Consider the following 24,080-nt stretch of genomic DNA (forward strand, 5'->3'; position numbering starts at 1 on the left):
ATGCTGCAGGGTCCTGCACCCCCTGGGATGGGGGTCCCCACTCCCCAAAACCCCTTCACCCCAGCAGGGAGCCCTGCTCACCCTCAGGCTGGGGGTGCTGCTCCCTCCCCCTTCCCCTCCCCATCCCAAACAGGCACCTCCCTCCTCCCTCCCTGCTGCGGGTTGGTAGCAATTTCCTTATTTTTTGGGCTTTAAGGGAAATTGAAGCAACTCCCAGGAGGACGTAGAGGGCAATGCCATCTCTGGGGGATGTGGTATGCAGGAAGGGGAGTGACAGCAGTGGGTCTGGGGGTGCCAAGGGGCCCAGGATGCCCACCCTGCCTGTCTTAACAGTAACTGAAGAACAGGAATCACTAAAAAAAATCCAAGTATTTATTTTTTTTTCTTTTGGATTTGACGCATCACATCCCCGGAGGGGACAAGTGGGGGCACAGCACCAGCCCGACCCATGGGGCCAAAGCAGTGTCTGACCCCTGCAAGGGGGGACCCTGCTATGGGGGGTCCCTGATGCAAAGGGAACCTTCCCACAGGGCAGGAGGGTGGCAGGGCCACCACCCCTCCCTGTCCCCTCCCTGCACGGGGAGAGGAGCAGGGTGGCATGGCCTGGCCAAACCCAGTCCTGAGCTGCTGCCTGGGCTAGAGAATGACAGGATGAGAGGGAAGAGAGGGTTTTGAGGGTGCAAAAAGGGTTTTGTTGGGTAAAAAGGGGGTTTAAAGTGAATTAAACCTCTTAAAACCCGCCCAGGGCTGGAGGCATCCCGCTGCTGCGGCCCGCGCGCTCTCGTGCTGTGGGAGGGAGTAGGTAAAAATACAAATTTTCATATATTTTATTTAAAAAATAAAAACCACACGAAGGAGAAAAAAAAAACCAAAAGTAAAGGAAAACAAAAAGACCCCTCTTTGTGCAGTTTGGCTTAGTGCAAATGGGCGCATTCCTGCAGGCACTTCCCGGGGCATCGCCCCGGCAGGGGCTCCCCAAAACGAGAGAGAGAAATGACATTACAAAGAGTAAAAACCCCCCTGGGGGGGGCGAGGGGGGGCAGGCGCCCACCTCTGCCCTGGGCACTGGGGCTGCCCCCCGGGAGCAGGCGGGGGGCAGGAACAGACACCCCCTTTTTGAGCCCCTGCCGGCCACAGGCACGGCTATGTGAGCCGTGGGGGTCCCCAAACTGGAGTGGGGAGGGCCGGGAGCAGCCGGATGCCCCCCGCCAGCCCCCGCCGGCAAGGAGCAGGCTTGGGTTTAGCTTATTTTCAAAGGGAAAAAAGGCAGGGGGGACAAGCTCCGTGGCGGGGGGGCCGTGTGTGTGCATAAAGCTTTCGGGGGGCCGTTCCCTGAGTCCGGGGGGGCGGCCGGGGGGGGCGCGAAGGCACCTCGAGTGCAAAATGTGCAAGAAGGAGGGAGCGGCGGGGCTCCGTCAGTCGAGGAAGCGCTGGCAGGCCTTCTTCCAGCGGCACGCCGTGCACCACATCTCCCGGTGCTCCATGCCGTACACCTTGCGGCACTTCTTGGCCTCCCCCCGCGGCCGCCTGAGGAGATGGGACAAGTCACAACGGGGGGACGCGCGGGTGACAGGGGACAGGGTGGGGCGCGACGGAGATGGCTCACCTGGGCACGGCCGGGGGCTTGGGTGGTGGTGGGGTGGGGGCAGTGGGGGACACTGGTGGCCGTGGGGGTGTCCGGCAGCCCTGGAGAGAGAGGACACAGCCCCAGTCAGACACAGAGCAGCCAGAAGGTCACGGTAATGAGGGAGTGCAGCAGCCCCACCCCATCCCTGTCCCCACCCCATCCCTGTCCCCACTCCATCCCTGTCCCCACCTGGTACGCGTGGTCAGTGTGGACATGGCAGCGGCCGGCGGGGGCTGGGGGGCTGCAAGGGGAGGCCAGCGCCAGGTCAGGGATCGGCAGCACCGGCAGCGGAGGAGCCTCGGGGCCGGGAAAGGCAGGAGGCACAGAGGAGGTGGGAGAGACCGGAGTGAGGCTGGAGAGCCCATCCGTCAGCGCGTCCACGTCCACGTCCAGCTCCGTGTAGTAGAAATCCTCCTCGCCATCGCTCTGCTCCAGGTCGGCTTTCCGGCTGCAGGGAAAGCAGAGGTTGGCTGGGACACTCTCCCCGGGCATGGCAGGACCCTGCAGGGGGTGCCAGGGGGTCTGGGGGTGTCCAGGGGGAACCCACATGCTTACCCAAGGTGCACAGTTCGGATGTGCTTCTGCATCCCTGAGGAGCTGCTGAGGACTTTGCCGCAGCTCTTCCACAAGCACTTGAACATCACCTTGGTGGAGTTCTGCAGGGGAGAGGCGTCAGGCTGGCAGCCCCATCCCCATCATCATCCTCATCCCCAGCCCCATCTCCAGCCCCACAGTCATCCCAGCCCCAACTTCCCTGTTATCCCCAACCTCACCCCCATCATCATCCACATCTCCAAACTCATGCCACCATCATCCCTATCTCCATCCTCCTCTTCATTCCATCCCCAAATATCATCCTCCTCATCCTCATCCCTACAGTCACTATCTCCATTCCCAACCTCACCCCCACCACCAGCCACATCCCCATCCCCAACTTCATCCTCCTCTTCATCCCCATCTTTACTATTCCCCAAGCCCAACTTCACCCCCATCACCATCCCCAGCTTCATCCCACCTTCCTCTTCCGTGGCGTGGGCTCTCCAAAGACAAAGTGGGTGCCATCGGGCTCATCAGGGCCCTCATCTGGCAGTGGGCCGGGCAGGAAGGTGCTGGGGACGTGGCTGGAGAGGGGGGGTGAGGGGGTGGAGGGTGTGGATCGGTCACTGGAGGGGTCCCAGCTCCAGTCCCCGCTGGTGTTGCTGCTGCTGCTGCAGCTGGAGGACATTGCAGGAACCTCTTTCCAGACCTCACCGCCGGGCTCTGGTGAGGAAGAAGAAGAGGAAGGTCAGGTCCTGCTTTGGGACATGTGTCCAGGGATGGGGGGAACAGGGACATGCTTACCTGGGGCATGAGTGGCTGGTGGGTGGCCGAGCACCAGCGGGCTGGCGGAGAGGCTGGTGAGCACTGCAGCTGCCATCACCTCGTCGATGCCCGCCTTGCCTGAGAGCTTCCTGCCAGTGAGAGCAGAGGGGGCTGTGTCAGGATGGACAGGACCCCTGGGACCCTCTAACAGTCTCCTTCACCTGCTGAGCTGCTCAGACCTCCCACCCACAGTGGCCTGCACCCACCCCAGGATGGTCTGTGTGGAGGTACATGGGTGGCACAGAGTGTCAGTGGCCACACCATGCTGGGGGCATCACCAGGTGGAAAGACACCCACAGGTGTCTCACACCCTGCAGCACCCTAAGATGCTGCTGACCCCTGCAGGGATCATCCCAGCAGTGGGCTGGAATCCCCCTGGGCATAGCACAGGCAGCAGTGTAGGCAAAGGTTTGTGCCATGCCAGGGGGAATCCTCCATGCCCGTGGGCAGCACTGCACTGGAGAGTACTGGCACTTGCAATCTCCCAGGGATGCAGGGATGGCTCAGCTGGGGCCCAACAGCTGCTTGAGGTGGAAAAAAAACTATAAAAAAATTAGATTAAGAAAAAAAAGTAAGAGGTCAAGAGCACCCAAAAGCCTTTTACAAATGGATAACATGGTGATGCTCCCAGCTGGGAGTCCCTGGAGCCTCCACAGCAGGGCAGCTGCTCACTGCTGGGGATCCCGGCATGGCCAACAGCAGCCAAAGTCCTCCTGCAGCCAGCAGACACAACCCCAGCCCCTCAGTGAGGCCAGTGCCGGCAGGAGGGTGGTGGCCATGCCGATGTGCCTACCTGTGCCGGGGCACGGGGATGCACTGCACAGCCGAGTGCAGCGCCAGGCAGCGCTCCAGCCCCGCGTCCAGCACCCGCAGCATGGCCTCCTGGCTGGCCGGGTCCTGGCTGGCCGGCGGCTCCCCCAGCCAGCCCTCGGGTCCCAACGGAGCCTGCGAGAGAGACGGCAGTGAGCAGCAGGGATCCCCCAGCAGTGGATCCCCCCTGACCTCGGTGGGATGGAGAGCTGGAGAGGGGGTTTGGAGAGCTGGATCAATGCCTCCAGGCAGGGCTGCAGTGGGATCCTGCCAGCCACTCAGTGGGTCCCTCTGGAGTAGATCCCAAGTGGATCCCACCAGGTCGCAGTGGGATCCAGCCAGGAGTTCCCTAGCACTCTGCAGATCCCCCTGTGAGGCTGCTCCCAGCACCACCAGCCGCGGGCTGAGCATCAGCAGGGATCCAGCAGGGACCTCCACAGAGCCAGGAGACGACCTGACACCCTCCTGGCAACGCAGCTCTAAGGCGGCAGCATCCACATCCCACATCCCGGTATGGATCCACACCTCGTGAATCCACATCCCAAGTTTATCCCGCTCCGAGCGGATCGCCCGGGACCCAGCGGGTATCCCCGGAGCTGGGAGCAGACTTGTCCCCGGCAGGCCGATCCCAGAGCCCGGCACGCTCTGCCTGAGCCCCGGCACCGAGCGGATCCGCTCCGGGAGATCGCACGTGATCCAGCACCGGGTCGATCCCGCTCCCAGCGGATCCCAGCCGATCTCCCCGGGGCGGGGCTGGGCGGATCCCGGCGGCGGGAGACCCCTGGAAGATCCCAGCGGGCTGCGATCCAGGAGCGATGATCCCCGCGGGGCAGCGGGCGATGTGACCCACCACCGCCCCCCGCGCCCCGCCGCCGCACGCCCCCCCTCCCGCCCCCCAAAGTTTATCCCATCGCGGCGCCATTTTACCGGCGCGGAAAGTTTCGGGCGGGCCGCTGTCAGCTGTCACCGCCCCCCCGCCGCCTCCCCCGGATCCCACCCCGGTCTCCGCCGCCGCCCCCGGTACCTTGGCGGCGGCGGCGCGGGCGGCGGGCGGCGCGGGCGGGGGCGGCGGGCGGCGGCGGCGGCGGGCGGGCATTAGGACCGCGGGCGGGCGCGGGGGGTCCATGCGCGGAGCGGCCGCGGCCCGGCGGGGGGAGCGCTCCGCCGCGCGCGGCCCCGGTGTCGGCGCCGGCAGGGCCACGCCCCCCTTGCGCCGCGCCATTGGCCGGAGCGCGCGGGCTGGAACGCGGCCGCCGCTCTCCGCGCCCCTGATTGGCCGCGGCGCGCTGCCACTTCGCTCGCGGCGGCCACGCCCCCGCCCTCGCGGGGCCGCCACGCCCCCCCGGCCGCGCCACGCCCCCGCCGGCAGCGGCCATCTTCGCGCGCCCCGCCCTCCCGCCGCGCGCGCTGCCCGCGGGACCCCCCCCAAAAAAAACAACCCCCCCGAAACCCCACCCAGCCTCCAACCGGCCGCCCGTGTCACCCCTCTCAGCCCTGAGCCCCTCCCGGCACCCCTGGGGCGCCCGTGATGTCACCACCCCTTTTCCCGCCAAACTCGCGGGGCTCCCCAAAAGTTGCAGAGGACCCCCGAAAGTTCCGATTTTGGTGTTACGGCGCGGGGCTCTGGGCCCTCCCCAAATAAACGCGGGGATCCCGCCACCGCGGAGCATCCCGCAAAACTCCCGACGGCTCCTGCGGACTTACCGGGGTGAAACACGCAGCGTTAAAATTTGGGGGATTCACGCCAAAGTGATGTCCCCTGCCAAATTATAGGGCTGCCGATAAATTACAGGGGTTCTTCAAACGTTGCAGAGCTCCTCACAAAGTTATACTCCCCAAAACTTACAGGATCCCCCCAAAGTTCTCTCCGAAGTTTTATATCCCCTGGAACTTGCCGGTAGGGCTCCCCCATCAGCTCTAGGGCTCCCCCAAAAGTTAGTGACCTTCTGCTAGGAAGGGGGTGTGGTCTGGACTTTTGGGGTGTGAGAGCCGTTCCCAGCAGGAAAGAAGTCCCTAATTCCACGCGGGTTCACTCAGTCCTGCCCACTACGAGGGATCTCTGCCAAAACCCACCCAGAATAGCAGGGCTGGGTGTGGGGTGCCAGGGGGTGAGAGGGATACGGGAGGTGCTTAGGGTACTGGGGTGCATGGGGGGGTACAAGGAATGCATGGTCTCCATGGAGTGCATGGGGTACCCTTGGGCATGTGGGATGCATGGAATGTCCTGGGTACATGGAATGCATGGAGTGTGTAGGGCGCACGGGGTTTTGGGGTGCATTGGGGTGCCCCGGGTGTGTGGAGTGCCGGGGGTCCCAGCAGTGCAGGGAGTACGTGGGGTGCATGTGATGCATGAGGTGTAGGGGTTCTGGGGTGCTTGGGGAGCTTGGGGAGCCCGGGCTGGGGCTCACCCTCCTTCTGTTTCTCACCTGCCCCGAAACCCGCGGGGCTGCGAGCGCCGGGCGGCGGCGAGTGGCCACCGAGTCCTGCTGCTGCTGGATTGACCAACCCGCAGCCTGAAGGCCGGGACAGAGTCCGTGCGGCTGCCCCGGATGGTGGCCCCCGCCTGTCCCCCCCCGCCTGTCCCCCCCCGCCTGTCCCCCAGCAGCCCTGGGCTGGCTGACACGGCTGATTCCCGTGGCTCGGGCGCTATGCGGTTGCGGGGGTGGCATCCCGGGGATCCCCTGCCTGGGGAGGCGATGTTCCCAGCTTGGCTCCTGGGGTGCTTGGCCACCCCTCATTCCCTACTCTGGGGGAGGGGGGGCTGGAGGTGCCGCTTCCACCCGGCGCCATGCCCAGGTGCTTTCCTAAGAGTGAAAAAAAGCAGCAAACCGGGAAAGCCCCCACGAACCCGGCCAAGCGCCCGATGTCACCCCGGCACGGCCCCCGCGGGGTCCCCCTGCATGCCACAGGAACTGGGGACCAGCCGGGTGAAGGGCAGTGTGACCCGGGGACCAGGACACCCGTGGGGCCCCAAACCTGCCCGGGGAGCACGGGAGGAGGAGCAAAGCCAAAGTTAGCCCTTATCCCCGTCCTGCCCGTCCCTGGGGGTCTGGCCCGGCAGCCCCCGTTAGCACAGCCCTGGAGGAGCCTGTGGGGCCCGGGGGAGGCTCCACGGCCGCCCCCGCTCTGGTTTAATGGTTAACTGCGGCCGAAGCGCGGAGCTGGAGGCTCCGGCAGCTCCGTTCGGTGTTGAGCAACTCCACGAGCATCGCCCGCCCTTGCACAGGGTGCCACCAGCCCGACCCCCGGCCCGGGCAGGGGGGTTGGACAGGGTGGCATCCCAAAACAGAATCGTGATCATAGCATTTCCTGAGTTGGAAGGAACGTGAAAGGATCATTTAATCCAACTCCTGGCCCTCCACAGGACACCCCCAGGAATCACTACCTGTGGAAGATGCCCCCGTGATACCTGGATGCGTTTGCCGGGGGTGGGTCGGCTGCGGACTGCGCTGTGATGCCCCTCGCCCAGGTGGCCTTGCAGAGGGAGCCGGGGCTGTGCCCGCACTGCCCGTGTCCCCTGGCTGCCTGCTGGGGCTGCAGAGCTGCCGGGGGACGATCCCACGCGAGTGTGAGCTGCAGGGATGTGGGGCTGGGCGAGGCGCGGAGCTGTTCAGGTGTGGGGCTGGTTTGAGTGCGGAGCCCTGTGCTGCCGTGCAGCCACGGAGCTGCGCGGGCTGCGGAGCCGTAGGGGTGCGGGGACATACGGGCTGCGGATCCCTATAGTACAGAGCTATACAGAGCCACGGAGCGTGTCACGCCGTGCAGGTGTCACACCGTGCAGTGTGTTCCGCGCCTTGCAGCGCCGTGCAACACCCTGCAGCGTGCAGGACTGTACGACATGCAGCCTCGGTCAGCCCCGTGCGGCACTCGCTGGGCTCCTGCTCGCTCCCTCTTGTGGGAATGGCACCGTTCAGCACCGTGCCTCGCAGCACTGTCCCCTCGCAGCGTGACAGAGCCCCTCATGTGTCTGTCCCCCGGGCTGAGGAGGGCTGCTCCCCGCCCTACCCATTCCCCTCACTCTGACCCCGACCTTCCCAACCAGACCCTGAGCATACGAGTGGTGCTTTGGGATGGATCCTTCATTCGCCACCCAGCTTTTGATCCTCCTGTCGGGGCTCCAGGCACATTTTCCATCGCCCTGAGGACTGGGCAGTTGTTCTCGTATTTGAGTCCGGCTCTCCCAAGTCCCACAAGAAATATGGGCAAGCGGGCAGCCCTGCACAGTGGGCTGCTTGTCCTGCTGCTGGAGCAGGCTGGGGAGACAGGCTGGCCACCTCAGCTCCGCCACAGCAGGAGCTTTCCCTTCCCTGGTGCCATTCCAAAGCTGCCTTTCCCCAGGGAGGTGGCACAGTGGTAGCCACATCCCAGCCCATGGGGCAGTGCAGGGACCATCGTGCCCCGGAGTGAAGCCACACGGAACGGATGCTCCTGTGCTGGGCCACGCAGCCCAAAATAGCTCCCAGGGGGTTCAGGTGATGCAGGAGAGACCCAGCCATGGGATGCTGGAGAAGTGGAGCAGGCGGAGGATGCGGCCGGGGGCAGCGCGGGGGCTGTGGCGCGACTGGCAGCAGGAAGAGCACGGCAGCATCGGCACCAGCCGCCTTCTATCAGCGCCCTTATCTCGCAGGGGGATGGGAGAAGCTCTCGAGGGCGGCTGTGGTTTGGTGTCAAGCAAGGGGCTGACGACGCCTGGGGTGCCTCCAGCTCTAACGCCTTCAGCCGGGTTTGCTGAGCGCCGCGTTTTCGGTTTTAATCTCTTCACCTGCCGCGGTGCAGGGGCAGAGCTGCTGAGGGAAGGCGTGTGGCTTCCTGCCACACAGCCTGGCACGGCACGGCACGGCAGAGGGGCTGCAGGTTCCACCCAGCTCCAGCGAGCACCAGGCCATCGTGCCGCGAGATCAGGCGGCCGCTGGCCAGCTGGTGGCCTTGTGACCCGGACCACCATCATTGCATCGCCAGGGCGTGCCTTGGGGCAGGGATGTTCAACTCCCCGTGATGGGGAGAGGAGGAAGGTTTAAGCCCTGGGGTCTGAGGGTTTGGGGGCACATCCAGCTCTCCCAGGCATTTTTGGCACATGGAGGCTGCAGGACCCATGGGAGTGATGGGGAGGTGGGCAGGAAGCAAGTGCTGGGCAAACGTGCCCTGGCTCCTACCTCAGCCCTGTGCAAAGCTCTGCTCTGGCACAGATCACCCCATTTCAGCAGCTCTCCGTGGCTGTGTCCCCATTTTGGAGGTGCCAAACCACCCATCCAGGGCGGATGCACTCACAGTCACACTGTTCAAAGCTGCTCTCCTAGCACCAGCTGCACCACCATCAGCAGCAGCCGCCAGAACCAGGGATTTAGATCCAGTTTAAGAGTGTAAACCTCCTCTCAGCCTTTTAATGGTGTTCGGGAGAGGGATGCCCATGGAGACACCCTTGGTCTGAAATGGTGGGAATGGAGGATGGAGCAGAGTCCATAGCTGACACCAATGAAATTTCTGTGTTGTCCTGTGCAGGGTCAGGAGTTGGACTCAATGATCCCTTGTGGGTCCTTTCCAAGTTGGGATATTCTATGATTCCATGAATGCACAGGGCTGACCTCATCTCCCCATAACAAGGGACATTCTGTGATGGGAGCAAAGCTTCTCAGGATTTCCTGGGGGCTGGAGGGGACCCTGGTCTGCCCTAGGCAGTGTGAAGAGGACAGAGACCCTCAGTCACGGCATAAACTCCCTGATGATGGTCTAATCCTACAGGCCAAGACCATGGGGCTTGCCACAGCCCCATCAACTGCACCCCAAAACATGACTGTCCCCACCCTGTTCCCATCTTGGTGCCAGTGCCAGCCCTGTCTCACTGGGTTCCCACATGGCACCCAGCACCCCTAAACTGCCCATCCTGGGACATCCCACATGGCACCAGCTGGGTTGGGATGGGACAAGGACACTTATAGAAAAGTAACAGAAAATATGTACAGAGAGTGTGTGCAGAGATGCAGCCACTCCAGCAGGCATGGGGCTGCAGGCTCCTGTCCCTTGTCACCTGGCAGTGTCCAGCGGGGGTGTGACCCCCTGTGGCACTGCCCTGCTCCTGGGGGGCTATAGGTTGGTGATGTAAACCTCCAGCCCATTGGCTGCTGTCCGGGCAGAGGCTTTCCTGGGCTCCCCTGCCCAAATGTCCCCAACACTCTCATACAGGTTCTCGGGGCCACAGCTCTTCCCTGGCTTGTCCCTTTTCGCCGCCTTCTTCCAGTTAATGTCCACAGCCTCGTAGTCAGGGTCAGGGCCACGGCCCTGAGCAGTCCATGCTCTGTCGTTGATGGACTCATAACAGGGATCAGGGGGGCCTGGGGCTGCTGTGGCCCTCTCCTGCTGGCGGGGGGGCAGCCACCCCGAGCCCCCCTCCTTTGTGGCCCTTGGGGTCGATGCAGGGACCTGGGATTTCTTCTTGGTGGCTTTGCACACTGTCGAGTACATCTCTTCCAGCTGCAAAAGAAACTATTTTTGGTTGGGGGCTTGGGGGAAATCCCTGCCTAAACAGGATATCCCCGTGAATATGCCCCTCTCAGCTTCTGACAGCCTCCCAGGAGGATCCTGGCAGTGGGTCCTAATTTATACCCTAGTCAAAACATGGGCACTACAGGGAGACAGGGAACTAAATGACCCCAATGTCCCCCATCCCTTCTGCCCCCCAGAGTCGTACCTTGGCCTGGGGAGCTTGGCCAGCACTGTGCTGTCCTCCAGGGGGTGCTGCCATGGCCCCATCCTGCACCTCCATAGACACCGTCTTCTTCACCTTATGGACACAGGCATAGTCAGCTGCCCCAAGCACAGCCCGTGGAGGGGACATCTGGGTGCCAGTGGGCATGGGGGGCACTGGGGCATCCTCTCCCCCCACTGGCAGGCACTCGTAGACAGTGTCTGGCACTGGTTTCCGCACTGGGGTGAAGAGCAGGTTGGAGTAGGTCTGGTCAGGGGCTGGGGAGGCAGCTGTGGGCTCAGGGACAGGGATCTGGGGCAGCTCACGATGCAGGAGGCCAGAGCTGTGCAGGGATTCAGCTCCAGATGCCACAGGATGGGGGAAATCCAGGCTGGCTGGACGCTGGACTGTGGGAGAGGAGAGGAAATGAGGGGATGCAAAAGGCACCAACCCCTGTGCCAGCACAGTGCCAGTGTGCGTTCATGTGTCATGCCACGATGTGCTCCCTGGGCAGAGAGGGCACTGCAGGCACTTGCCAAGGGCCACCAGCCCTGTTGGCTCCCCGCCTCGGCAGCTACTCACCGTCACCTCTGACCTTCACCCGGTAAAGCTCGTGCAGCTTCGTGTCCGACTTGCTGAGTGACCGCAGCTGTGTCTGGCGGAGCAGAGCCTGCCGTGGGGGAACACACACCCTCAGGCTGGGCTGAGAGCCCACACCACCCCTGGGGCTGATCCTGCCCCACAGCGTGCTCTTACCTCATCCACGAGCTTCACCCCGTCCGGAGCGACCTTCTTCCTGCCCTTGCTGTGGGGAGAAGTGCAGCTGAGCCCGAGGTGGGTGGCAAAAACAGGGACGAGGAGCAGATGCCCCTTGTCCCCAGTGTGGCACTCCCAAAACCCAAATCCCTGCTCCTTCCCCAGCTCCATAGCAGGGTCTGTGCTGCTGGGGACATCACGATTGCATCCTGCACCCCACTGAGCTGTGCTGGGCACCACTGGCATCACCTTTGGCATTGCCCCTGGCATTGCCCACCCACTCACAACTCAGCCCTCTCCAGGCTGCTCCAGCTTTTTGGGTGTGGGGGGTATCCTGGGGTGCTGCCATGCACAGGAATCAAGACAGTCAGAGCTGCACTGGGGCACAGGTGGAGGTTTGGGGTGAGCAGAGCAGCAGATCCCATTGGTCCCAGCTCAGGATGGGCACACACAGGGTCTCCACGTGCAGCCACCAAATGCCACCAAGGGACCCCCAGCCCCATCCCAGCCCCAGGAGGGAAAGCAGAGGAGCCATGGGCAGCACATACCGTTTACAGGCAGCACACAGAGCGCCCAGGTAGACCAGGCCACCGAGCAGGGCCAGGGCAGTTCCAGCCGGCAGGAGTTGGGTCCCTGCCTGCCCCTCACTGCTGGCTGCAGCCATGGGGGAGCTGCTTCCAACACCTCTGCAGGGCTGAGCTCTGGGGAGAGACAACACGAGTTGGGGTTCAGCCTGGAGCTGCTGGGCTCACCATGGCATGGAATGGTACTCTGTATCCCCAGGGCTTGCAGGACCCCTGCAGCACAGCCCCCCAGGTAGAGGGTCTCTCTGGATGCTCTGGAGGAGGACACATCACTGGGTGTCCCACTTTCTGGCCAGCAATTGCCCTCCCTGGGGTCACTGTGACACCTGCAGTGCACAGCCCAGTGTGGACACTCAGCAGCAGGTGCTCTGCCACCGCTGGGGAGAACTTCAGGTTTTGATTCCTTTTGAAAAAAAAATCCAACAAAACTAACGGAATTCAAACTCACAAGTTGCCACTGAAATGACGAAAAGGAGATACTCAGGAACCCTGAAAACTCCCTGGAGACACCCCAAAAATGACAGAATGCTTTCTGGGGACACCAGGACACCACCTCAGGCTGTGGGATGGGGGTGACCCTGCTCCTGAGCATAGGCGAGGCCAGAAAGTACAGGCAGGATGAATTAGCTTCCCAGAAACAGAGTGAGCTTCAGCCTCTCCTTTCTCTCCCTCCTCATGCCCCAGGCTCAGGAGAAGGCAGCAGGACACCCTCCTTCTGCAATGGAGTCACACAGCCCACATTCTCTCTGCCACCACAACCCCAGGTCTGCAGCTGCTCTCTGCTGTGACACCAGAGCAGAAAACACCCAACCTTCACACTCCTTCCCTCTGCCCAAAGCCGTGCCTTGCCCAAATCCAGCCCCTGTCCCTGTGCCTTCCTCGAGGCAAAAGTCCTCCCCTGCAAACAGTGGCAGGGCCAGAGCAAGCAGTGCAGGGGCAGGAGGTGCTGGGGAGCCCAACATAAAGACAGATGCTCCCCAGCCTGTCAGGATCACCACCTTCCCCAGGAGGCTTCTGGTGACCCTGTCCCACCATTCCCATGCCACCATCCCTGTCCCTGCTCCACTGCCAGCGTGCTGCAAACCCAAAACAGAAGCTGACACCCCTTCACCTGCACTGGCGTCGACAGCAGCTGCAGCTCCCAGCTCTGCACAGCTCAGCTCTGTGCACCCTGCTCTACAAAAAAAGGCTGGCCTGACACCAGCACCCAGGAAATGCCTGATCCGAAAGGAGACTGAAGCAGTTGCTGGAGTAAAGAACAGTTCCAAGAAGCAATGGTAGCTGATCCAGATGGGGCCAGCAGTAGGGTCCCTGGGCAGAGCCGGGCAGGACAGCTTCCACCAGCATGGATGGGGACCAAGAGATCCAGTGGGACATACCAAGCATCTCTTACTCACCCTCTTGCATATCTTCATCCGGATGACAAAGCTCTGTCTCACCCAGGCGAGCTCTGGTGAGAAACCAGCCTGCCGTGTGTGAATCTCAGAAGCTACTGCAGACCCACAGGAGCTCTCCTCTCCCCTACACCCTGGGTCATGCAGTAGCATCTTTGCCACATTTTTACCCCAATAACCAGCAGGTCTCTGCCCATTTGCAGCATCCTTTTATCTGAGAGCTCCCTTTTATCTCAGAACTTCCCATGCCTTTGGAAAATGCCCTGACTGAAGCATGAACCCTGAAGAGCAATTATTTCAAGGCAGAAAGTGAGACAGAGAGGTTTAAAGGACTAACCAGGCTGGACAGACTGGCTTAGATCAGAGCTGGGAAGGGGAGGCTGTTCCCTTTCCAACGACGTTTTAATTAGACAACACAGCTTTTCTGTCTGAGCATACATTAATTACACAGATTACCTGCAACAGGGCCGGTGTGTTAGACAGAGCCTGGAGCTCCTCGCTGGACTCGTTCAGCTCATTAGAGCAATGGAATCATGGGCTGCAGGAGCAGGGGAGAGCTGAGCAGGCTCTGGAGTTGAGCAGACAAAGTTCTAATGAGGTTCGATGGCTGGGAGCTGGTGTGATGTTGGAGTCCAGGAGGAAGATTTCAGCATGCTGAGGCAAGCACACACGGGGCAGCTTATCCCACAGCGGGGGGATTCTCCATCCCTGAATTTTGAAGATTGAAGGGAGAGACTTCCTGAGTAGAAATGAATGCGGAGAAATTCTTCCGATCTACTTTGTGTAGTGCAGGTCGGCGGTTGTTCCAGAATTTCTGACCAGTGAAACTGTCCAGTGCAGGCTCCTCAGAGTGCTCAGGCTCAGCAGCCACTGGGAGAAGCCACTTCTTGGGACAACGCGTTGGGTCTCCCAAAATCACAGATCTGCAAGCAAAACCCAGTGCCTGACTGAAGGCGCTCAGGTAGGACTGAGCAGGTTTGCAAAGCAAAATCTCAGCCAGACCTTCTGAAACTTACACCTGAATTTCCTGCCAATAAAGTTATCGATCTCCCAGTCCTGGGGCTGCTCCCCGGGGCAGAAGACTCAGCAGACAGCATTTCGTAAGGCGCCGGCTCCGCCAGCCGAGGTGGCTTTGAAGAGGAGGGCGGTCACAGCTGCTGAGTACGTGCGACAACACCCACAGCCCTGCGAGGAGGGATCGCTCCTCTCCATGTGTGACACCCCAGCACAAGCACCCTAAAGGCAGATGGTTTGCTACTCCAGGACGTGGGAGTTTTTTGTGAGTCCTACAAAAGGTGCAAGTTCCCCATCTGGCCTTCATGGAAACAAGATTAAATTCACTGCAAAACCAAGTGCTGCTGCTGCCGATTCTGCCTGGCTTCTGATTCATCCCTCCAGATAAAACCACACAGTGTTCAGTGCAGGGTGACGAGAAAAGAAGTCTGTGAAGCTACTCAAAGCCTTTTTGCATGAACAAATATGGAGGAATATTTTGAGCTGATTTCCATCAGCAACTGTGTACACGGCTGTGGCAAACTCAGCTCAGGTACCCCAGGGAGTTGTGCTTCAAAAAAGGCCCAAGAAGCAGAAGTAGATGGATTTTTTTCTTTTCAATTACAAAAAGTGAAAGCCCAGTTTACAGTTAGTCACAACACTGAATCTGCCTTAGTCTTAAAATACATTAATTGTGCCCCATGGTCTATTTCAGAAAAACAGGCACAAGATCTCACCCACTTCACTCATCTCTGTAGTGAGATGTCATGGTCAAACACCTCCAGAAGCATTTCAGTTAGAAAGTGCCAATCACACTTCAAAATGCCAGACCCAAATATCTGAAAACTTGGATGCACGTTTCTAGCTGCAGTTCTGATCACTGTTCACCTGCTGGAGTGGCTTTTGAGAAAATATGACTTTGAAACCTTCAGGTGAGTGACTGTCTGCCCACACTGCAGGGCTTTGCTCAAGGCTGGCACCATTTCTGCCCTTTTCTTTCTTCCCGCCCTTTCCTGGTTGCTGAACTCTCACTTGGGCAGAAAAATGCTCTTCTAAGGCAAAAACCTGCTCAAGAGGTTTTCTGCAGAGCTGAGCCATGGGAGAAGACCAGCAGAGAGCTCGGAGCTGCTGTTATAAGAAACCAGATTACAAACGACAGGAATTTACACAGGGTGTATTAAGGAGACGTGTCTTCTCAAGAATCATCTGCCTACCACAGAGGTTTTCTTTGCCACAAATGCACTACTTGTACATCACCTCAGGTTTACAGAAGACAGCATTTCAGTGACCACATTCTCAAGCCTCCTCACCCATAGCCAGGAGCTCAGCACTTTCCCGTTCCACACACAAGCAAAACTCCAGTTCCCCTCCCCACAACACAACTGGAAATTTCCACAATGCCACACACCTCTGACCCCAATTCATTCATCCCAAAAGCAATCAGCACCCAACCTCCAGCCCCCAGCCATGGTATCCCAGCAGTGCTGCCAAGCTCCACCACCTTTCCTTCCCTTTGAATCCCAGCTGCAGAGCACACAGCACAGTGACACAGCTTGGGGTCCAGCTCCCAAAGTTGAACACAGCTGATGCTTCACAGAGCAGAGCAGGAATCCTGCCTGTCCAGTCTATCCAGCTCCAACAGCATCTCTGACAATTCTGTGACTTCTATCTACATTGGGAGGCTTACAGTATTTCCCCTGCTGCTTTAGCTGCAGATTCCCCGTTTCCCAGGCAGGAAAGCCACCACCACTTACTTTGCAGGAACTCAAAATCCAGTGAGCACAGAGTGCAAGGATCTGATCATGCTCTCCTCCTTGCCAGCCAGCCTGGAGAATTTAATTTCTTTTATCCCACAGCGAGTCCCAATCAGGGGCTGTTGCACATTTCCAACACCCCGATCTGTGCTCTCCCGCTCCCTGAGGAGCAGCTGGCTGTGAGCACACACAGAGCACACACCCCACAGCTTCCTGGCCTCGGAGGTGGTGGCTTCACCCCGGGTAGGCTGGGTCTGTGCTCGCAGCGAGGTGGGAAGCACGGCGGTTCCCAGGCTCTGCAGGCTCTGCAGGCTCCCAGCTCACACAGCACCCTCTGTCCCGCCCGCTCCCTGCCCGGCTGCTCCGGGAGCTCAGGGCAATATAAGGGAAGAACGGGGCGCCCCACATCACCATTACCTTGCAAATGAACAACGCCTTACAAGGAGAGAGGGGAAAATAAACGACTTTATTCATCAGGGATGTGAACTGCGCTGGGTGGGAGGTGGCAGCCGCTGGAATAGGAGTCTGGCAAGTCAGGCTGTGGAGATCCCAAGGAAGGGTCGAAATACGATTTAGCTGAGACAAAGGGCTAATACACCCAGTTACAAAAGAGATTATGATGTTAAACAGTCTCAGAGGACAAAAAAACCCCCCAAAATTTCTCTGCCCAGCTCAGCTCACCAGTCATGGACCACTTCAAGTGAGCACATTAATCCTTGTCACCACTCAGCACTCGTGGAAAACAAACAGTCATTTGTGAGGGAAGGGCCATTGTTAAACCCTTGAGCTGAACCCTGTGCGTGGAGAACGAAAATTCAGAACAATGAAGACAGTACAGCCAATTCCAATAGGAACTGATGGATGTTGAAGTGCCCAAGACAGCCCCTGCCACCTTCCACATCCACACAGATCACAGCACAGTCCAAGTGCTCTTCAGGAGCACAGACTCACTCCCACAGGTTTCCTGAAGATGTTCATGTTGCTTGATTTTGCTGTCTCGCCATGTTTCTGAGGTGTGTCTGCAGCAATGTGAAATCCCACACAACCTGAACAGCTCTGATCATATCTTCTTCAGCCTCAGATTTTCTGGTTTGTTTGGCAGCCTGACCCTGCAAGCAGGCACAGCCCTGCCCAGGCTGTCAGCTTGCTTTTTAGTCTGTTCTTAGGGATAGATAAAAAAAAGGGCACTAAAGGAACCTTTTAATCAGAAAAAATACTCACAGAATAAAAACAAATTGGTTCCTTAAATGAAAAAAACAATTGGTGTCCTTAAGATACTCGCATGAATTGCAAAGTTTTCTTTTTTTAACAAAAAGCCTTTACAATGCACAAATCCCACCAGATGATGAAACCACCATCTCCTCTGAGGCAAGGACTGGCCACCCCCAACACCGAATGTAACCAAGGGGAGAAGACATCCTTCCTGTCCAAACACTGTCCATGCTGCAGGGAAGGGCACTTGGCTTGCCTGGCCTGCTTCCAGTCCAGCCCCAAACTCTCTCTGCAGGCCTTCACACTGGGCACATACAGATCCCCCTCTTTGTGCTCATCCAAGGCCCAGTCCAACCTGGATCTGGGTCCTGAGGTTTTTTAGTAAAACGACCCATGTTCACTGTGCCACCTTGCAACTAATTGTGGCAAAAATCACCAGGTTCCCCGTGGAGCTGTTCCTGGATTGGAGGTTTGGGAATCCCAATATGCTGCTGGCTTATTCCCCCAGCTATGGCACTCTACTTGTGGAACCAGGCAGCTCTCCATTCCAAGCCAGTGAGTTTGGCTAGAGGATGTTCTGGGATACTCAATCAAACTGCTGAAATCTGATGCTTCAGACCAGTGGTTCCTACCTCTGAGCTGCCAGTTTTCTGTGTATTCCTTAGAGTGGGGCTACAAAGAACTGCTCCCTCCAAAAATGGGAGTGCTCATATAAACCCCATAGTAAAATTCAGAAGGCAGAGAGCAGCTAAAGCACTTGACCTTGGATGTTTTCACCCAGCCATGCTCAGAACCCTGCCTGCACCTGTGCTCGGCAGGCAGCCGCAGGCAGAAGCCACAGTTGATGGCAGGATGTGGGGCTGCCCAAGCCCCCTCAGCTGGTTTGTAGCCAGCAGTGTTGTCACCTGAGCACCCACAGACTCTGGATGGAGCTGCTACCGCAGGGAAAACAGAGGGAAGAAGTGTGCAAGAGAGCAGAGAATTGTATACCTTGTAGCAAGACCTCATCCAAGGCCCAGCTCACTGAATGCTTTCAGGGCTGGACGGACGTGTGCTCATTCCCCTCCCAGAAGAGCTCAGAAGCATCCAGAAACTGCTGCTTTTCCACCCAGTTTTAGGCTGGACGGCCAGAGGCCCAGCAGAGCAGGACAGCTCACCCAGGCTCTGAGGCCAGGAGCACCAGCAGGACTAATCCCTGCAGTCCAACACCTTCCTCAGCACCTAGAACTCGGTCATCTTCTTGTGGGTGTCTGCTTTCTTCTGCTCCCGCTGCAGCCTGGCTTCCTGGGCCTGCAGCTGCCCCAGCTGCTTGTGAGCATTTGCCAGCTTCTCCTCCAGCTGAGCTGCAGCAATGCTGTGCCTGGAAGCAAAAAGCACAGTGGCAATGTTATCCTGCAGGTAAGATCAAAGGCTTGTCCTCATCCCACGAGGGTTTTCCCCTTTCCTGTAGATTAGCCCAAGGGACCTGCTGAAAGCCAGAAGAATCTGATGTTCAGTGCAGTCTGGGCTAGAGTAGGTCTTCCTGGGATGCTCAACAGCAACACTGAAGAGGTAGGCACAACAATGACTCCAGCACCTTTCCTCAGAGAGCTCTTCCCTTTGCCACAGCCTGAATTCCAGCCAAAGGACCCCAGACAGTGTTTAAGCTGGTCTGAAGGACATTCTAAATGTCTCCTCCACTTCCCCTTGGGTCTCATCCAGATATATTTCACTTTTTCCTCCCACACCTAATTTCAAGCCCACCCCTTCCCAGAAGCACCAAGAACTTGATCCTAAAGAGAACGTTTTCCTACCTCCCGATGTTGCGCGCCAGGGCCTGCTGGATTCCCCTGATATCCCTCTGTGTCTGCTCGATCTTCTCTGTGGTCTGGAAGAGGCTGACACTCAGGGCCTTCTTGGTGCTCTTGCTGGCATGGTAGATCTCTTTGCTGTTCCTCTCAGGCAGTGCCATCCCCCCAGCCTTGTCCCCAGTGCTCTTCCCGCGCAGTTTCTCGTTCAGGAAGTCAAACACATTGCGCGGGGCCTTACGGCCGCCTGGCTGTCCAGAGCTGCTTCCCTTTGCTCGGCATTTCCTTGATTTGCCTGGCTCCAGCTTCCCCTGCTTCTTCTTCTGAAGCACCTCAGCACACTGGTCCAGGGACTTCCCTCGAGGAAGCACCACAGCATGCACCGGCTCCACTCTGCCGTCCGAATTCTTCCCTAAGCCTGGGGAGAAACACCAAGTGATTACAGCATCCCCTCTCCAAGTCACCTCCCACCACAAGCTCATGCTGACAGTCACAAGCTTAGAAAAGCACTGTGGCTTTCGAGGTACTAAAAATTAGAAGTACTGTCCAAGCCAAGTGGAGCAGCAAAGGCCAGGCCAGCAGCCTTCCAAGGCAGATTTGTGATTCCAAGCCCGAGGCCATCCGTCAGGCCGGTTTCTGCGAAACCAGGCTCAGCCTCACCTTTGCAGCTTCTCAAGCCAGGTTCTACTTAAAACTGGTTTGGTTCCTCTGGGAGAACCAGAGACACAGAGGCCCTCCCAGAGCCCCCAAGGCTCAATGTAATTTGGGTGGGAGCAGCAAGTTCAGCAGGCTTTGAAGTCTGTGTCCAGGCCAGGAGATGCATTAACACAGACATCAGAAGCTTTGCAGATCAGCTCCCTTCCACCTCCAGCCTTTGAACACTCCACGACATTCTCACGGCTTTGATCATGAATTGACCGTGCTTCCAAGTGCTTCCAAAGTCTGCCATTACCATACAGGGGTTGCTGCCCCACATGCCTGTACTTTCATGAAGTAAGTCCTCCCTCTTCCCTCTAACACTGCTGTGATCTATCACACTGCTTGAGGCCCTTCAGCACAGCAAAGTTCTGGCTTCATCCAAAATCTTGGGTTTTTCTTAACAGCCCCCAGGACCACCCTCTCCCCTTACCTTTTCCAAACTCATATCCCATCCGAACAAGCAGTTTGGAGCCAATGCCACGAGTATGGGCCTCCCAGCCACCGAAAGAGGAGCTGCATGCAGGAGTCCATTCCCCGTTCTCTGGAACTCCTGAATCTATCACTGTGGCACAGAAGAGGAGAATCAGTGAAACAGCTGATCAGAGAATCAGAGAATCAGGAATCAAGCTGCTGTGTGGGGCACCCACACAGCACAAAAACCCCTCACCAGGCAGTACAATTCACCTCACCAACCCTAAAATCATTTGGTCACTCCTCCAGCCTCACTTAGTTCCTACTGAATTGTCCCCTTCCATGAACACTAGATAGGGAGTGATTAAAATGAAGGATTGCACTTGATTTAATGCACCACCTCCCAGTTCCAGGCAGATTCATCCAGGAGTTTTATGATTCTTTTCCTTCCTTCCAGGATGGTGACACAGACTAATGTACACAACAGAGTAAAATTTGGCACAGTGGCACTTAATACTTATCCTGTGGCCTCCAGTTCCTGTCTCTGGTATGAGGCTCCCCCAGGCCACAGCATTAATTTTGTGTTATTAGGATCCAATAATCTCTGTCAGGTTAAATGTACAGAGCTCTAGGACACGACTTTGCTCCTGTGATGCAACTGTGGCACCAGCAGAGGGACAGTGCTGCCTGTGCAACTTCCAAGAAGTCACTTGGGCACTCTTGTGTCACTTTTCAACAGTAAAATAGGGCATGGCTGTTCCTGCAACCTCATCAAGGCACTAGAAGGACCCAGCACTCCCATTTCCTGGGGTCTTACACTCCTGGATCATGGAGCTGCATGGAGCTCCTAGGGATGAGGAAATCTGATTCACTTATTAGCTCAGCCTAAGAAAAAGGCTCAGAGCTTGGAACTCAAAAATATCACACCCTCTTCTTCCACGTGTGGGAAGTTCCCATGGAAACCTCCAGCCTTCATTAGCCCAGGGGTTTGCATAAAACAAAGATATGAGTTTGCAGTTATAGCATAATAGCCAATTACTGTTCTCAGTCTTTCAGGAACACACACAGAGATTAACTGCTCTTTCATCAGAAGGGAGACATTCACAGTGAGAGCTCTAGGACAGTCAGCCAGTCACAGAGAAAGGCAGAACAAAATCCCAAGTCACTTTTGCTCACACCCTCCCCACTCCCTTTACCTTTGGCATAACCAGAATCATCCACACTGTCCTCATCAGACTCATCAGATTCAGCAGGATCTTCACTTCTCAGGGGGGGAATGACACTGTCCCCTTCCACCACAGCCTCCTTGAGGAGCAGGGAGTCAAACTTCACCGTGTAGTAACCACTGTCCACATCTACAGAGGGAACAGCAAGGACAGCAGCTACAGTCAATGCCCAGCACACAGGGGGCTAAAGCAGAGTCATCTCAGCATAGTAACACTGGACAGAGTAGAGGCCCAAGGAACAGGTTTTAAAAAATTCTGGATTTAATTTGTGATTTTCATTTCTGTCTGGGAGGGCGAAGCACCCACTGCAATGAAAAGCTGTTTCCACAATGCCTGTGTTGATACCCAAAGGTTTATCTTTACAAAGGAAGAAAGATGGGCTGCTGAGAAATGGAATTAAAAAGAAGTTAGACTTGCTCCCTTCAGACTTAATAACAGTTAAAAGGAAGATAGAGAGAGGGAATAAACCCTCCCTCTTCTCAGGACAGAGGGAAGCCTGTATCAGCAGCTGCTGGGCAGGGCCAGCTCCCCTGGCTTTTGTTTAAACAAGAGCAGATTATTGCAATTCTCACCTAATATGCATGTAAATTCCTGCAGTACCTCCCTCTTCCCTGGAGCAGTTAATGACCTCGTAGTCATTTCCTTTCCACATTCCTGCTCTTTATGCCTCCTGTTTCCCAGCCAATTCCCTTCTCAAGCCTGACAAAACCCAGACTGTTTCCTCAGCTGTGTCAAGATTTTGAGTTCAGGGCTGCAGCCACATAATTTTTCTGCCATTAACCACAACAGCCAAGCTTTAGATCCACATAAACCTCAGCCTCCACCTTCCCCCAGGACCCCGGGAAAGCCTCTGTCCCCCTCACCGGTGATTTTGGCAGTGTACCAGATCCCATCGCTGTGCTTGGCCAGGCAGGCTGAGCCCACCCCCAGCGTGCTCAGGTCAGGCTCTTGGAAAGGCTGGAGCTCCTCCACAGACACCACCTGACCATGGGAAAACCTGCAGGGAGGGAGGAACAGGAGTTTTCACCAAAAAATCCCTTCCCTCCTCAAAGGAAACATACACGAGTGTCAGCGGTGATGAACCTTCACCATGACTGGGTCAGTTTGACCACATGTTATTCCAATTATAAAGTTCATGTTTCACCATAAACATGTTATTTATGTCATGTAATAAAGAATGCATCCCACCCCAGAGACTTAAACTTCCTTGCTAGTAACAAATCCAGTAAAAAAGTTCATGGTCCTGGAGATAAACAGGATCAGAGACAGGCAGGGCTCAGCCCAGCACCTTCACAGACCACTCAGGCTGATCCTGGTGAAGATCCCCAAAAATGGAGCCACTGAAACCTCCCTGTGCAACTGTAATGTGTGCACTATCCAGAGGCTTGGGTGTTTTATTTTAAAATACTTCATCAGCTGTTAATTTAGCCACTCAGCTATGTAACATCTCTGCAGCTTTCCCAAGGGATTTTCCACTTTGTCTGTGCATTAGCTAAGGAAAACAGCCAAACTGATGCCACTGCTCACCACAGTGCATTTTAAAAACATTAAGGCACAATTTCACTGGCTGAAGAGGCCACACAGGGCACTTCAGGGGGAGGTTTAATCCTCAGAAAGACAAGGTCCCTCCCAGCCCTCTCTCTTTACCGACAGTTCTCCTTAAATCTGCACTTGTCATCCAGGAAGAACGGGCAAGGCTTCAGGGACTTGTGGGTTGGGTACAGATACAGCACCCTGACCCCTGCACTGCCATCCTCCAGCTCCTCTGTCCCCACAATCATGGCATTGTGGTACTCCAGGGTCCCCCAGGAGCTGTAGTAGGGGGCTTTAACCTTCATCCCACTCAGTTCCTCCTCCTCCTCCTCCTCTCTCTCAGACTCCTCCTCCTCTTCACTGCACTTTGATTTGTTTTTATGCTCAGTTTCTCCCTCTCTCTCCGAGGAGATCTCGTTGCCATCAGCTGGAGGCTCCTCATCTGTTCCAAGCCCAGCAATGGCTTCCTTAAAAGCAGCGTATTCCTCATCTTGGGCAGAGCTCTCCAGGTGGGAATCCTGCCCTGGGAGACCCGCTGGGGAGGAGGAGGAGGCGTCTGTGTCCAAAGTGGCCAGGAGTTTGCTCTTTTTCACAGCCACCAAGCTGGACTCGGTCAGTTCTATCAGCTGTTTCAAATCCTCCTGCAGCTGGATCAGGTCCGACTGCTGCGATGGGTCCTGGCCCGCCCCCAGCGCCAGCTCCACCTGCTTCAGCTGGGCGTTGTAGGTCTGGATCGCTGTTTCTAGACTCTCTTCATCCATCATCAGCACGAGAAAGGCGCTTTCGCCCGCGCCTTCTCCACCAACTCAGAACACATTCAGAGTTTACTCAAGCACTTCTGGATAACAAGTCCTCGCCCGCAGAAGGGACATCTATCCGCCGTCTCGCTCTGTCCCTCGGAAATCACCGGGGCGATGCTCCTGCTGGAAACAGGCGGCGAGAGGCGACGGGAGAGTCCGAGGAGAGGCCGGGCTCGGCCCTGCCCTGCCAGCCACAGCGTCCGCTCGAGCCCACAGGCCCGTGCACGGCACCGCTCCCCCCACAGCCGGGCGCTCTTTCAGCCCCGAGGCTGCAGCACCTCCCCGAGCCGCCACCGCCACCCCGGCGGCCCCGCTCTGCCCTCAGCCTGCTCGGCCCCGGAGAGTCGCCTCCATGACACCCGCCATGGCACCCCCACTTCCGGCCGCAGCGCCCTCACTTCCGCCTGCCCTCGCCAACGCGTCACCCGCTCAGCACTCGGGGTCCCCGGG

The 24,080-nt window shown here is 57.7% G+C and overlaps 3 protein-coding genes across 5 annotated transcripts; all 3 read right to left on the bottom strand.

The window, feature by feature from the left end:
- Window positions 1–350: 350 nt before the first annotated feature.
- SLC2A4RG (SLC2A4 regulator) lies at window positions 351–5,793 on the bottom strand. Of its 2 annotated transcripts, none has more exons than XM_085079127.1 (8): window positions 5,504–5,793; window positions 3,783–3,934; window positions 2,969–3,078; window positions 2,643–2,887; window positions 2,183–2,283; window positions 1,817–2,075; window positions 1,607–1,686; window positions 351–1,527 (listed from the first exon to the last, which is right to left on the bottom strand). In XM_085079127.1, exons 2-8 carry the CDS (start codon window positions 3,863–3,865, stop codon window positions 1,416–1,418), a joined length of 990 nt encoding a protein of 329 aa, XP_084935253.1. In that variant the 5' UTR covers window positions 3,866–3,934; window positions 5,504–5,793; the 3' UTR covers window positions 351–1,415. The 2 variants fall into 2 exon arrangements, with proteins under 2 accessions (XP_084935253.1, XP_084935252.1); XM_085079126.1 differs by lacking the exon at window positions 5,504–5,793 and adding an exon at window positions 4,824–4,991.
- Window positions 5,794–9,150: 3,357 nt separating this feature from the next.
- On the bottom strand, window positions 9,151–14,369 carry LIME1 (Lck interacting transmembrane adaptor 1). 2 transcript variants are annotated; one of them, XM_085079482.1, is made up of 7 exons: window positions 14,232–14,369; window positions 13,672–14,138; window positions 11,786–11,938; window positions 11,238–11,286; window positions 11,064–11,151; window positions 10,485–10,888; window positions 9,151–10,267 (listed from the first exon to the last, which is right to left on the bottom strand). In XM_085079482.1, the coding sequence occupies exons 3-7, from the start codon at window positions 11,899–11,901 to the stop codon at window positions 9,881–9,883; spliced, it is 1,044 nt and encodes a 347-aa protein (XP_084935608.1). In that variant the 5' UTR covers window positions 11,902–11,938; window positions 13,672–14,138; window positions 14,232–14,369; the 3' UTR covers window positions 9,151–9,880. The 2 variants fall into 2 exon arrangements, with proteins under 2 accessions (XP_084935608.1, XP_084935606.1); XM_085079480.1 differs by having other exon boundaries at window positions 13,672–14,162.
- Window positions 14,370–16,409: 2,040 nt separating this feature from the next.
- Window positions 16,410–24,032, bottom strand: ZGPAT (zinc finger CCCH-type and G-patch domain containing). The gene is made up of 6 exons (XM_085079479.1): window positions 22,945–24,032; window positions 22,161–22,294; window positions 21,268–21,426; window positions 20,091–20,222; window positions 18,968–19,379; window positions 16,410–18,534 (listed from the first exon to the last, which is right to left on the bottom strand). The coding sequence occupies exons 1-6, from the start codon at window positions 23,592–23,594 to the stop codon at window positions 18,396–18,398; spliced, it is 1,626 nt and encodes a 541-aa protein (XP_084935605.1). The 5' UTR covers window positions 23,595–24,032; the 3' UTR covers window positions 16,410–18,395.
- Between the last annotated feature and the right edge of the window lie 48 nt (window positions 24,033–24,080).

This window comes from Lichenostomus cassidix, chromosome 20, assembly GCF_008360975.1.
Source record: "Lichenostomus cassidix isolate B80296 chromosome 20, HeHo_3.0, whole genome shotgun sequence".
Lineage (NCBI taxonomy): Eukaryota > Metazoa > Chordata > Aves > Passeriformes > Meliphagidae > Lichenostomus > Lichenostomus cassidix.